The 12,537-nt window shown below is 31.4% G+C and overlaps 2 protein-coding genes and 1 long non-coding RNA gene across 3 annotated transcripts; 1 reads left to right on the forward strand and 2 right to left on the reverse strand.

Moving 5' to 3' along the window:
- Positions 1 to 2,680: 2,680 nt before the first annotated feature.
- Positions 2,681 to 5,158, reverse strand: LOC121120433 (uncharacterized). The gene is made up of 4 exons (XM_040715298.2): positions 4,792 to 5,158; positions 4,442 to 4,727; positions 3,144 to 4,374; positions 2,681 to 3,065 (listed from the first exon to the last, which is right to left on the reverse strand). The coding sequence occupies exons 3-4, from the start codon at positions 3,956 to 3,958 to the stop codon at positions 2,921 to 2,923; spliced, it is 960 nt and encodes a 319-aa protein (XP_040571232.1). The 5' UTR covers positions 3,959 to 4,374; positions 4,442 to 4,727; positions 4,792 to 5,158; the 3' UTR covers positions 2,681 to 2,920.
- On the reverse strand, positions 4,027 to 4,973 carry LOC121119284 (kinetochore protein NDC80 homolog). The gene is made up of 3 exons (XM_040713918.1): positions 4,792 to 4,973; positions 4,436 to 4,727; positions 4,027 to 4,374 (listed from the first exon to the last, which is right to left on the reverse strand). Exons 1-3 carry the CDS (start codon positions 4,971 to 4,973, stop codon positions 4,027 to 4,029), a joined length of 822 nt encoding a protein of 273 aa, XP_040569852.1.
- A 4,444-nt stretch (positions 5,159 to 9,602) lies between the features above and the next one.
- Positions 9,603 to 12,185, forward strand: LOC139905627 (uncharacterized). The gene is made up of 3 exons (XR_011780551.1): positions 9,603 to 10,276; positions 10,344 to 10,474; positions 10,537 to 12,185. It is a non-coding gene; the product is annotated as an uncharacterized lncRNA (long non-coding RNA).
- The last annotated feature ends 352 nt before the right edge of the window (positions 12,186 to 12,537 follow it).

Consider the following 12,537-nt stretch of genomic DNA (forward strand, 5'->3'; position numbering starts at 1 on the left):
CAGTCTTTAAGCGAATGGACGAAAATAAAGGAACCGCCGATTCTTAATGATACACCCTAATGTACATTATAAACAATGATGAAAATCCAGTGCAGAATGGGCATGTTAAAAAAAAAAAAGAAACTGTAAATCAATAGGGTAACCCAGACAAATTGAAAAATGTTTTGGGGAGAGAATGAATAATGTTCATGAAGTTTTTTTAGATCATCTACAATCAGCCAAAAGAGAGGAAGGAGAAAAGGATATAAACTAGGACATTTGCTAGAATTACTCCGATCGTAGGCAAGCAAGGGTTTACAATTACAACTCCACAACAAATCGTCAGGGTTACACTCCGTCTTTCATGAGCAAACAAGAACGTTCAAATAGATTTTGAATAAAATTGAACGTTTTTAGGAAAGGATCTTTACTACTCAGGAATTGAATAATATTGACAACTGCTAAGAAAAATGAAATTACTTTTTTATATTACCAATTACAAATTAACGGACCAGCTGGATTTACATGTATGCTAATTATCATTATTTTATTCCTTAGGAGAAAACTTAAGTATTGAATAGCTATGTTTGAGTGTGTTGATGAAAAACGGATTTAGTTACACTGAAAATTTGTTGAGAAGTTATTTTTTATCAAGGTTATAGATAACGCGTGTAAGACTGATGTTTGACTTCCACTAGGCTTTTTAATATGTATTTCATAGACTATGAGTGGTTTGTCAAAATATGTTTGTCTTGCCCAGCAGTCGGTACGAGGCATCAAATTGAAAATTCAAGCAATATTCACGTCTAGACTATGATTGATTGCGTGTTTTGTCAAAAATCTGTTTTTCTTGCCCAGCAGTGGGTACGATAGATCCAATTGAAAATTTTAGCAAACCCGATTAAATTAATGTGCAACCTTTTATTTATATTAACCTAGATGTTTTATATTATTGAAGCAAAATTTGTATTTTAGTCGATGCCAAATTACTACTGTTAATGTCAAGTACTACCACTAGTTGAATAATAGTTACATAATTGGGAAGAATTCGCTAACAGGTACCAACTGATTTTGGGGCCTTTTTTGTTTCTGTTTGAAGGAAAAGTTTCGAGGTCCAATTAAAGTAATAATGTGATTAGGGTATGGTCCTTTTTTGCTCACAAGACTCGGGGTCTATTAATGATGAATATGAATAAGCCTTCACAAATAAAAATAAGTAAAAATCAATTATAATTTATTGACATTTATTATAGTCAAACTTCTCATAAAGAAGCAACAACGACCTACCTTATATATTTGTAGTGTTGGGTCGGTCTGGACTGAATGAACCGGAACAACTAAATCGGACATCGGTCTAAATTGAGTGTGTCGATGGATTGCGATCTGGACGTATATAAATTAGAAAAAGAAAACAAGGGACGTCTTACACCTTTTTAAAATAATATATATGAATTATGAAAATTCATTTCGTTGCTATTTCCAAATAGGGCATTCCTGTGTCTCCGAAAGCCGGTTGTATGATTTTAAAAGCTTCTTTCTTTTATGGTCTATATCTTCAGTAAGCGGACTGATGCAGGACCGAGTCACGTCACAAGAGTTTCATTATTGCTTCTTCCTTTTTTTTTTCTGACCGAGTAAGTCTACCACGTGATCGACTCAGACCGATAATGGAACAACCTAACACTATGTTATTTGATTTAAAACAAAACACAACAAGAAAATATCATTATTATTAAGCATGTTTCAACATGATTTCATCCTGTACAAAGCTTACAGAAACTTTATTATTCTTAGCACGTCATGAATTTCTAAACATGAGTTTAAATTAAATTTTTTGGAAAAAAAATTCAAAAATCCACAGTTCACAAAAATTAAATATTTTGAAAAAAAAATTACAAAATCTACAGCTATTTACAAAATAAATAAAATTTTTCTCTAATTCCAAAAAGATAAAATTTTTTGATAAAAAATTTCAAAAATCAAATTTTTAATATAAGATTTTTTGGGAAAAAAATCAAACTTTAAATTTTTGAAGATAAAATTTCAAAAATAAATAATTATTCAGAGAAAATTAATTTTTTATTGGAAAAAAAGTTTCATTAAATTTCAAATATTTAACTTTAAAAAATTTCAAATTTTAAACTTTCTAGTATAAGGCAAAAATTCCTTAATTTGAGGGGTAGGGCTATTTTTTTCCTTTATAACTTAGGAAAGTAATAAAATAACAGTTATAAACAATAATAATTTTGGGACCCTTCGAAGTGTTAATTGTCAGAATAACTTGAAAAAGTCAAGATCCCCTCTTTATTAAAAGGCTGCGATAATTTAATTTCAACTTTCCTCTGTCGCTGTCTCCAATTTCGAGAAAGTATGACGTGCGGGGTAGCTTATATATACAGGATACCCTAAATAAGAATTGAAATCCCAAACTAAGCATTATTTTTCCTTTACCAATTCCGATTAAACGTCCCATCACTAGTTTAAACTAAGAGATTTGAAAACTCCATTATACTTTTATTTTTAGAGAATTTTTTTACAAGTAAACCATAATTTGTATTAAATTAAGATTGAATAATTACAAATCTAAAAAACCCTCCTATGACGATCCGAATAATCCTAGAGAGCCTGTTAAAGCCCAAAATATCCTGCACTAAAAAAGTAAAAGAAAAAAAATTATTTATAGAAAATAAAGCAGTGAAGATTTCATCTAACATTTGTTTCTGTCAATTTATGAATCAAATGATTTGAGGTCTTTTATTTCCTAAAATGTGCCAGAAAGTTAAATTAAACTTTAAAAAAAAAATACTTTAATATATTTTTAATTTTATAAAAGCGAAATTATAATACTATTTTGTCTTTTTTGTATTGATAAATGTTAATAAATATGCACTAGTTCTAAAATTGTTAATAACAGTCAATAAAAGCAAGTAAAAGTCACAATTTAATTATAGATTTTTTCTTTATCTACTAAATATTGAATATGTTTATCCATTTTTTTCAATAATTTTTCATCATTCCCGAGGGAGGACTTTAGAGAGTCAATTTTTTTATCCATGTCTACAGTGTTCATTTCAGTCATTTTTTCACTATAAAAATAAAATATGAACATGGACAAATTAGAAACTGAATTAAGAAAAAAGATCAGACTTCAGATAAATACTTACACATATGAACAAGATATCTTCAGAGCACTTTCTAAAAAAATTTCAATCTCTTTCTTTCTTCCTTCAAGTTTTTCATGTTTCTGATCACGAATCCCTTCCAGTTCGTTAAATTTATTTGTAAGAGACCTAATCTGTGGAGAGTGGTTCTTTTGTTCTAAGTTGAGGCATTTATCCTTGATACTCAATATTTTTGAGTCCAAAGTAATCTCTTTCTTTTTCATTTCTCTCTCGATATTTTGGAACTCCATTTTTTGAACTTCCAATTCTTTCATGAGGTTATTTAATTCTTCTTTTTGGATTCCAACTTCGAGTTTGATGGTATTTATAGAGGATAAGTATGTTTCAACTTCATCTTGGGTTTGAAGAAGCTCTTTCTTCTTCGAACTTAGGGCAACAAGTAAATTAAAATGATATTTTTCGTCAAAATCCTCAAGATCACTTATTTTTGGTAATGAAAACTCTTCCAATTTTTCAATGTTCATATTAAACTCTCGTATGACCACATCAGACTTGACTTTGAGTTTACTAATTTGAATTTCAAGAGCACAAATATCCTCATCAGTTATACGAATCTCCTTATTGATGTTTGAATATATTATCTCCAATGAATCACATCTTGCTTTATAGTTTTTAGGAGTCAATTCTTCTCCACCACTATCGTTATTCTTGAGCTCAATGGTTTGTTCTAGAGTTTTGATCTCATCCAGAAGAGTCTCATTTTTCTTTTTCATATTTTGCAATTCATTTGTTTTCTTTTCAGTGTACTTTATGTATTTGGCCTTATAATCCATGAAGTATTCACGATCCTTGGCCATAAGTTCCTTCTTTTGACAAAGTGAATCAAGGAGATTCGTTTCGGCTTTGATGCTGTCAAAAGTTTCTTTCAACTGATCACGTTTTTTATTAGATTTTGCAAGTCTTGAGGATTCAAATCTAGACGATCTAATAGCTTAGACTCCAGTTCTTTGATCTCTTGCTCAAAATCACTTTGACCATCCATAAACTTATTGTAGGTATTAGTATAAAAATCAAAATAGAGTTTACTTTCCATATCTTCGGATTCCTGACCGTTTTCATCCACCTTCACAAAGAAGGATTGACTTTTTCGCTCCAAGTAATATACAACCATCTCTTTTATGAAAACAATAACACCAAGAATACTAGGCCATGAGTGTAGTGATCCAATAGTGACGAATGTTGACTTGGAAATTACTCCTGGATAATCAAGTCCCTAGAGAGCAATTACAATATTACGATTTATTAGGAGTCAATTAATTAATTGGGCTGTATACAGCGACCTTTAATAAAGAAGTAAGTTCTGACTCAAATTTTAGTGGTAGAACATATCCAGGGGACAGAATTCCGTACATAAAATTAAAGAGACATCGAAACTCAGAGGCGCTCAAAGGAAAACTTTTAGAAGTGAGTTCTCTGTTGGAATAGTTGTGTTCTCTAAGGAAATCAATGAGGCTTTTCACTTGTTCCGTCTGCCAATTCTTATCTCTTAGAGGCCGAGTCTCCTTAATGGGTCTCGAATCAGGAACAAGAATCGATCTTATGTTCTTGGATGCGGAGCCTGTTTTCCTGCAAAGATGAGAATAGAACAGTTAGAATAAAAAGATATGGAACGAAATGATTCAAGAAATACCGCGATGAACTCGACATATGCTGTAACTTGGCCTGAGAAATGGGTGTTTTTACTTGGGAATTCCGATTCCTGGAAGAACTTCGTTTTCTGACATCTGCCAAATTATCAGATGACGTCAAGGATGAACGGACTGGAATACCTGGTCCCATGGATCTCCCACTCGCGGAATTTCGACCCTGCATCTCGTATTGCCTTATTTACTTAATTTCAGATAATTACTTATTAATTATACACATATATTCAGGGCTGTACGCAGATTTTTTTTTGTGTGAGGCAATGTGGTAATGGATTATTTAGCGCATCATTCCACGTCTCTATATAATTGCGCTCGCAACAACAAAGGCAGCTATAATAAAAAATCAATTACGACTTAAGGTCTTATAATCAGATAAGTAGTTAACCAGATTTGTGAAAAGTTCTTTTAACTTAAATCCTCTTTACCTAGATATCATATACGTGAGATAGTATAGCTAGGGATAGTTCTTTGACTTTATTAGGGTCGAACTACAGGATAAATAGCTATTGGTCTATTTTCCCCCCTTTTTAGGTCTTTAAAAAAATCAAGTTTAGGAGTGGGGTTAATTTAGCGAGTTTCTCAGATGAGAGACTAGATCCTGTTAGATATGTCATTGAGTATGTTAATAAGACTGTGGCATTAAAAGGTAAAAAGGACAAATTATTTTTCACTTTGAGGGGGGATTGCCATCCCATTGCCACTTAGACTCCCGGTAGACGGTTAAAGGAAATCATGCAAAGGGCAGGTATTAATATCACAGCTTTTAAAGCTCATAGTTTAAGATTGGCTGTAGTAGCATTGCAAAGAGCTTATCGAAGTTATTATTATTTAAGGATTTTGGTGTGCTTTTCATCGATTTTATAATGTTCCTTTAAGAAAATAGTTTATCTATAAGTGATAAAATATGATTTTTATTATTTACAGGCCGGTACTGAAGTTGAAGTTCAGAAGTGGATATGGACTTATATATTTAATTAATAAAAAATAATTTATTTTAATCAATGTTTAAATTTGTGTTATTTCTTTCCAATTGGTTTGTATGATTACAAATGTTTATCTACGCTATGAAATAAAATAGTAGACATTAACCAAGTCTACCATATTAATTTCATATTTCATTAAAAGTGTAGCCATATATTTGTCAATAGTCTGCCCCCCCCAACCCCCATTTCTTTACGTAGTTGGGTTTTCGATTATCAACAGAAAGAGGAGGTTAGGAGATTTGGTGTGACAAGTGAGCCCTCTAGAGACTAAAGTACTCTCTGGCTCATTATATATTCTCAAACCTTATTATCAAAGGTGAAAATCCAGCGTGGAATATGCATGTTAAAAAAAAAGAACATGGTAAACCGGATAATCTTAAGAATGTTAAGGAGGAGAGAAAGAATAATGCCCATGACGTTTCATTAGATCAGTTGTCACAAGAGAGGAAGGAAAAAAGGATATAAACAATGGCATTTGGTAGTATTTCTCCGAATTAGATCCCCAATTCTACTCTGAGTCCAAATATGACTTACAATTCTATCTCCGCAACAAATCCTCAGGGTTACACTCCGTCTATCATGAGCAAACACGAACGTTCAAATAGATTTTGAATAAAATTGAACGTTTTTAGGAAAGGATCTTTACTACTCAGGAATTGAATAATATTGACAACTGCTAAGAAAAATGAAATTACTTTTTTATATTACCAATTATAAATTAACGCACCAGCTAAAAAACACACCGCATTTACATCTTTGATTATAAATATAAGATTATCTACAAAACACAATATAATGTTAAAAAATATACACTAAAAAAATCAACAATCCCGACCAGAATATTCTAGTTGCATTAAAGGAATTAAAAGTACGGCTATATTTGCGTTAATTTAAACTCGTCGAGAGCCATCTCTGCTGTTCTTGGTAAAGGGCAGACATCTCTTAAACGCAACGCATATATAAGAGTCTGGAGCAATATGTTGGGATGACTGATGAGTACTTTAATCTCCAGAGAGCTCACTAACAGAAAACAAACAAAACATTGATACGACTTCATTGTTATTTCTTATATCAGAAATATGTATATGATATACAGCAGTGAGCACTGTGTACAGTGCTCACTGTATACACGCTCGATACACGCTGTATGCCCCAACTGCAATATTTCCTTAATATTACAGAATTGTTATTTCGTTGATCAAAATATGTTTATGATATACATCAGGGCACATTATCTAAGGTGCACCCTGTGGCTATTTTTCAGACATCCACATAGATAAACTTTGCTTTATTAATAATATAATGTAGATTAAATTCAGAGCGAAAAAGTAATTAAGCCAATCAATTTGGCCGGTTATCGATTAAACGGCAGTTGTTAATAGGTAAACTCAGGATTTTTAACGGATTTTTGGTCAAAATGAGCAACAAAAAAAAAAGTGCAACATTTTTGAAAAATGAGCACCCAAAATATCAAAATTGAGCTATTTGTTTTTAAGAGAAAGACAGCTTTATGAGAATAATTTAAATTAATAAGAGTTATTTTATATTTATCATAATTTCCATTATTTTTCTATATTACATATATCGACAAATCAACATTTATGAAAGTTCAAACAGTATTGCTAGTTCTAAACGTACTAAAAGAAGTCCGCATTAGTACTTGAAGGACATTAGAAGTTGGCTAGACCTTCAGGAGTCTTGTTAGACGGAAGCATATCAGCCTCACCACCACTGATATTACGTGCAAACTTTTCCATAAACGGAAGATCAGGATTTGTCAGTTTGGTGCAAATGTATCAACAAAAATTTAATTTTTTTTTTGAAAAAAATTCCAAAAACTAAGCACCCTCCCCCCAAAAAAAAAAAAATATATATATATAATCCTTTGGAAGCCCCTGGTAAGAGTTAGTCAATTCTTCCCAACGGTGGAATTATTACTCACCTGTAGTTAGGAATTATTCACAGTTTAGAATAGCTAATTCTAATTCAATCAATCAACGTTCAGAACACTGATTAGGAGGAGAAAAAAAAACAAAAGCAGACACGTAAACAGCTGAAATTTATGTTAGCGTGTGTACGTCATGGTATATTAAAAATAAAGAATCTTCTTAAGATTTACATATTATTTATTTTTGTATAATTTGGCGCCCTTAAAATATTCATTACAAGGAGGCCATGAACCCCTTAGACCCCCCTACCACTTATACTTATGTATATAATTACAATTAATGGCATACAAATGAGTAATATATCAGATAAAATAAGTTTTGATAAATGTTATCCTTGAAAACGATAATTGCATTTATGTCTACTCTTTAAAAAAAAAAAAAAAAAAAAAAAAAAGATTATTAAACATTCTTCTCTAAGACGAATCTAACAACAAAGCAAAAATCATACTCTTTGTAATTTCTTCTCAAGGATCTGTGCTATATTAAAATCTTCATTTATTGAACATGATATTATGAGGTAAATTTGCTTGTGTTTTAATCCAATTAGGGGAACGTAAAAAGTACTTCATTAAAGTACTTTAAATCAAAAGCAGATTTAATCCTTTGTAAAACGTAGGCAGTTATATATTAGAGAGCAATTATAAAAGAAAATCCCTGTAGTCTTTTTTTCACCGTAAAAACTATTATTTTGGATTTTTCTATAATCATATCAGGAAGATCTGCAAGATTACTTTTAGTGTTGAGACTCTGTCCAGAACCGAATTTTTTGTTCGGTTTTGATCTTAAATGATTTTTTCTAGAGGGATTGTCAGCAAAATTTCGGTCCAGACTTGAGTCTCAGACCACCATTTTTTTCGGTCTCACTTATTGGACCGATTATTTTTGGTCTCATATATAATGAGAGCCCAAATTTCTACCTTTTCTGGATATCGACCGACCCTAAACCAGACCAAAACCCAACACTAAATTTTTCTTTGACAAGTTTATCAATAATTTATATATATTTTTTTGCATAATTTAGACGGTTTTTTCCAGTTTTGAAAATCATAAACCGATCAAAAATATTAAAATATACTTATAAACAAGTAATTTTAACACCGCTTTGTTTTGACACTCTATTATTCTTGTTGGATGTATTTATCAATTCAAGTTAAATAAAGTTGTACCTTCTTATAAAAAAAAAAAAAATTCAACCAAATAATTGTTGTGAATTGATGCCATGACTCTAAATTAACTCTCTTTGTTAACGTGTCATTTGAGTAGCCGAAGTTTCATCATAATTCTTAACCTCTTTCAAGGAGACATGATACCTGAAGTCAAATGTACAAGGGTTTGACATGTATTATTAAACGTTCTAGCTATCATTAATTATTTTCTTGGTACTAATATTCTTCCATCCTAGCTAGAAGTAAAAAAAATAAAAAGATAGTTTAGACCGCAGAACTGAAAGATTGAATTATCATCTGGTCCCTCAGATGGGTCCTCTATCAGCCTAGGTATTTCTCTTGTTAGTGACGAGATCTTTGAAAACACTTAAGCCTCTCTCATAGTCTACGAATGTCATGAGGGGGCAGTTGAAGCATGCTATGATGTTGAGATCCTCCTTCATGCATGGTACATTCTCATCAGATCAATTCCCAGGCATTTATAGACTTTTTTTTTTTTAAATAATAACAACAATTAGATATAATGCATTTTAAAACAAGTTTAGGTAATAGTGACAACACTGTTGGCTGTTGAGTTAGAAATGTCAACAGAGGCTCTCCGAAAACGCACTCCCGTCTCGTCTCTCCTTGGTGTAACAGGTGGGTAATTATTAAGTAATTGACCATATGTGTATATATTCTGACGTCTATTTTATTTAGAGTGTATGAGTTGTGATGATATTGTATGTTAAGGGTTAAGATTTGTGAATTTTTGTGGGAAAAGCGTTGGCAAGTTTTAGATTAGTCACTATGCAATGGATTTTCCAACGTTGCCGCAAATCAATGAGACTGCTACTGGTCTAAGCAACGTTCTCAAGAACGAAGCCATCATCAACCTCAAGAAGCTACTGGTGAGTTTCAGAATAAAATAAAATAACGTCTCCTTCTGTCTGGATTTCTGGAAATGGAGACCCAGAAATTTGGAAATATTTACCCGATGAGAAACAGATGGCTTGTCGGATTTATCTATATAAATGTGCCATTAGTCCCCTATCTAGAGTTACACGCCACTCATTATCCTCATCTCATAACAAGAGTATGGATATTCATTTATAAGTCAGACTTTAACTTTGATCTCACAAAGATGCTTATTACATGTAATATAACCTTATCCATTGCTAATCATCCTACGTTCAAAAAATTATGGAGAAATACCCGGGTAAATTCTTCCCTTCCCGAGAAAATATCATTAATTAATGGAGGATGTTGGTAATGATGTCATTTATAGAAATACCCCCATTGTAAATTGTGAAGTTAAGATAATTTTCAGCATGTTTAGAGTCATCCACACCAAATTACGAAATGGAACTCTGAATTTTGTTCCATCTAACAGTAAGTATTCATTTTTTTTATAAATCTAATCATAAAATATGATTCCATTTTACCTAAAAATATCAAGAATTATGATTCATAACTCATTAAATTGCAAATACAAATTGCAATTGCAAATGGTCACAACAATGGGAGTAGTAGCTTTGGATGGTTCGCAACTAGTTTGTCTGAGATTAGTTTCTTCACTTAAAGACTTGGGTATGATCATTAGGTTTTCCAATATTACATAGTCAATAAATATTACTTTTTTATCACTTAAGGATTAGCTATAGTTGATAAGCCCCAAGAAATGGTGTTCAAAAAACTCATAAAAGGCAAACACAACTGCTTAAATGGTCACAACAACGGGGTAGTTACATTAGGTTTAGCATTATAATTAGCAATTGTGCGTATCCTTCATGATAATAGTATGTTGTTATACACTCATAAATAACCGGAAGAAATCTTTTTTGATGCCCTTAATAAGGAGTAATATCGCCGGACATTACTACATATTTAGCTTTTGCTCTGAATCTTTAAGATGGATTTATTTCTAACATTTTTTTTATTAGTATATTTATTGTCTAATTTTATGATTTTGACATTTACTTTATTATTAATAATTATTTATATCTCATCCGTTGAGATATAAATAATTATTAATAACACCATGACAGAGGACTACATTTGTAGTGGGTGCCAGGTCTTCCGCTGCCTGGAGGCCATCATTCCCGCTACATTAATAATTAAGCAAGCTCAGACACACGTCTATTTATAGTATTAATTTTGTTGAAATTCTATGGTTGATTAATAAATTATATCCTGTTGAAATTTAAAATTCAAGGTGTTCAAATTTTAATGGTCCACTCGTTATTATAAGCATAAAGGTCGTAAATATGTCATGAGGCAAAATCGACAAGAAGTTACCAAAATATTTTACGGCACATTTTTATAAGCCATTGCAAGATCCTTTCTATTTTATAAGATAGTTTTTGTATACATGAACCTTTAATGTCCAAATAAAGTTCATTACTAAACAAAAATAGCGATGGTTATAACAATCTAAATAGATGGTTCATCAATAAAGTTTCATCATGATACTTTTTGTTATTAATTGAAACATTAACCTTGAAGATGTTTATTTAGAGAGTGAAAAATATGTATATGTTTAGTTCCTCCAACCCACTCAATGTCAGTAAAGACTCAATTACTTCTCTCAAAAGTGAGTGAACTTCTTATAATTACACCCCCATAACAAAAGATGATTTAAAAAAATGTTAAACCATTTTGAAACTTAATCGTTTAAGCAAATGGCTGTTTCTAGCTTTTTATTTCTAGCCTTTCTTCTTTTACTTATTTTTAATGGAATGAGTTCAAATTTGTTCAAATGTATTTATTTTTTTCTAAAGCAGAGTTATAGGCAATATAAAATAACAAAACGTGTCTGTTAGTTAGTTGGATTTTATTTACTGAAGCAAACGTTCTTTACGCTTTTGGAAATTTTGGAAGATCGAATTAATAGGTAACCCTAAAAATGGGACACCCTACTACACACACTAAAATAAAAATTTAGAAATATTTGACCTTTTTTGTTACCTCTTACCATTTTTATGACCTTAAAACTGTACTTTATTAACTTATAATATTTTATATCTATTGCTTTAAACATAAAAAGGATTTAATTTTCACAACATTCATGACTTTCGTTTTTATTATTCAAAAATAGATTAATAAAACATGTAGCATGGTTGGAAAATAGTTTTCGGGGTTTGTGTTATTGACTAAAATACTACCAATATATGTATTCACTAGATAAGTTCGACTAAAATTTAATCTGCTTATTTTCATAAATTAACACGCCTCTTTATTAAAAAGAAGTTATTCTAATTCACCCAATGAACATTCAGAATACTGATTATGAAAAATAAAATGAACAATTTACAGCTGACAACAAAATACAATGTACAGCAACAGGTAACCATGCGATAACAGCGCCCTCAAATTAAACTTTGTCTCTATGTATTTTCCATAGCACAGAAAGAGTTATCATAAGAGTTTTATGATTTCTCTTGTTACATACGCATTTTTATAGAGTCATTCATTGGACTCTCAGCCCCACCCCCGAGCACCACTCAGTTAAAAAGTATTCTCGTAGCGAACTAAATTTGAGGATAATTGATAATCTGGTCAGTCATGGTTTTGTCACTAAATTTTATAGTCTTTGTCTGAAGCTAGACGTGTACGTAGTGGAGGGGGGTTCTAGAGGTTGTGGAATGGAGGGC

Source organism: Lepeophtheirus salmonis, chromosome 6 (assembly GCF_016086655.4).
Source record: "Lepeophtheirus salmonis chromosome 6, UVic_Lsal_1.4, whole genome shotgun sequence".
NCBI classification, from domain to species: domain Eukaryota; kingdom Metazoa; phylum Arthropoda; class Copepoda; order Siphonostomatoida; family Caligidae; genus Lepeophtheirus; species Lepeophtheirus salmonis.

What these genes read in the sequence shown, in the direction of transcription:
- LOC121120433 (XM_040715298.2), bottom strand. Translation starts at nt 3,958, where the DNA reads ATGGCCAAGGATCGTGAATACTTCATGGATTATAAGGCCAAATACATA. An exon ending in AAGATATCTTGTTCATATGT is followed by an intron (nt 3,066 to 3,143) that starts GTAAGTATTTAT and finishes TTATTTTTATAG; the next exon opens with TGAAAAAATGACTGAAATGA.
- LOC121119284 (XM_040713918.1), bottom strand. Translation starts at nt 4,973, where the DNA reads ATGCAGGGTCGAAATTCCGCGAGTGGGAGATCCATGGGACCAGGTATT. An exon ending in CATATGTCGAGTTCATCGCG is followed by an intron (nt 4,728 to 4,791) that starts GTATTTCTTGAA and finishes TCATCTTTGCAG; the next exon opens with GAAAACAGGCTCCGCATCCA. An exon ending in CTTCTTTATTAAAGGTCGCT is followed by an intron (nt 4,375 to 4,435) that starts GTATACAGCCCA and finishes ATTGCTCTCTAG; the next exon opens with GGACTTGATTATCCAGGAGT.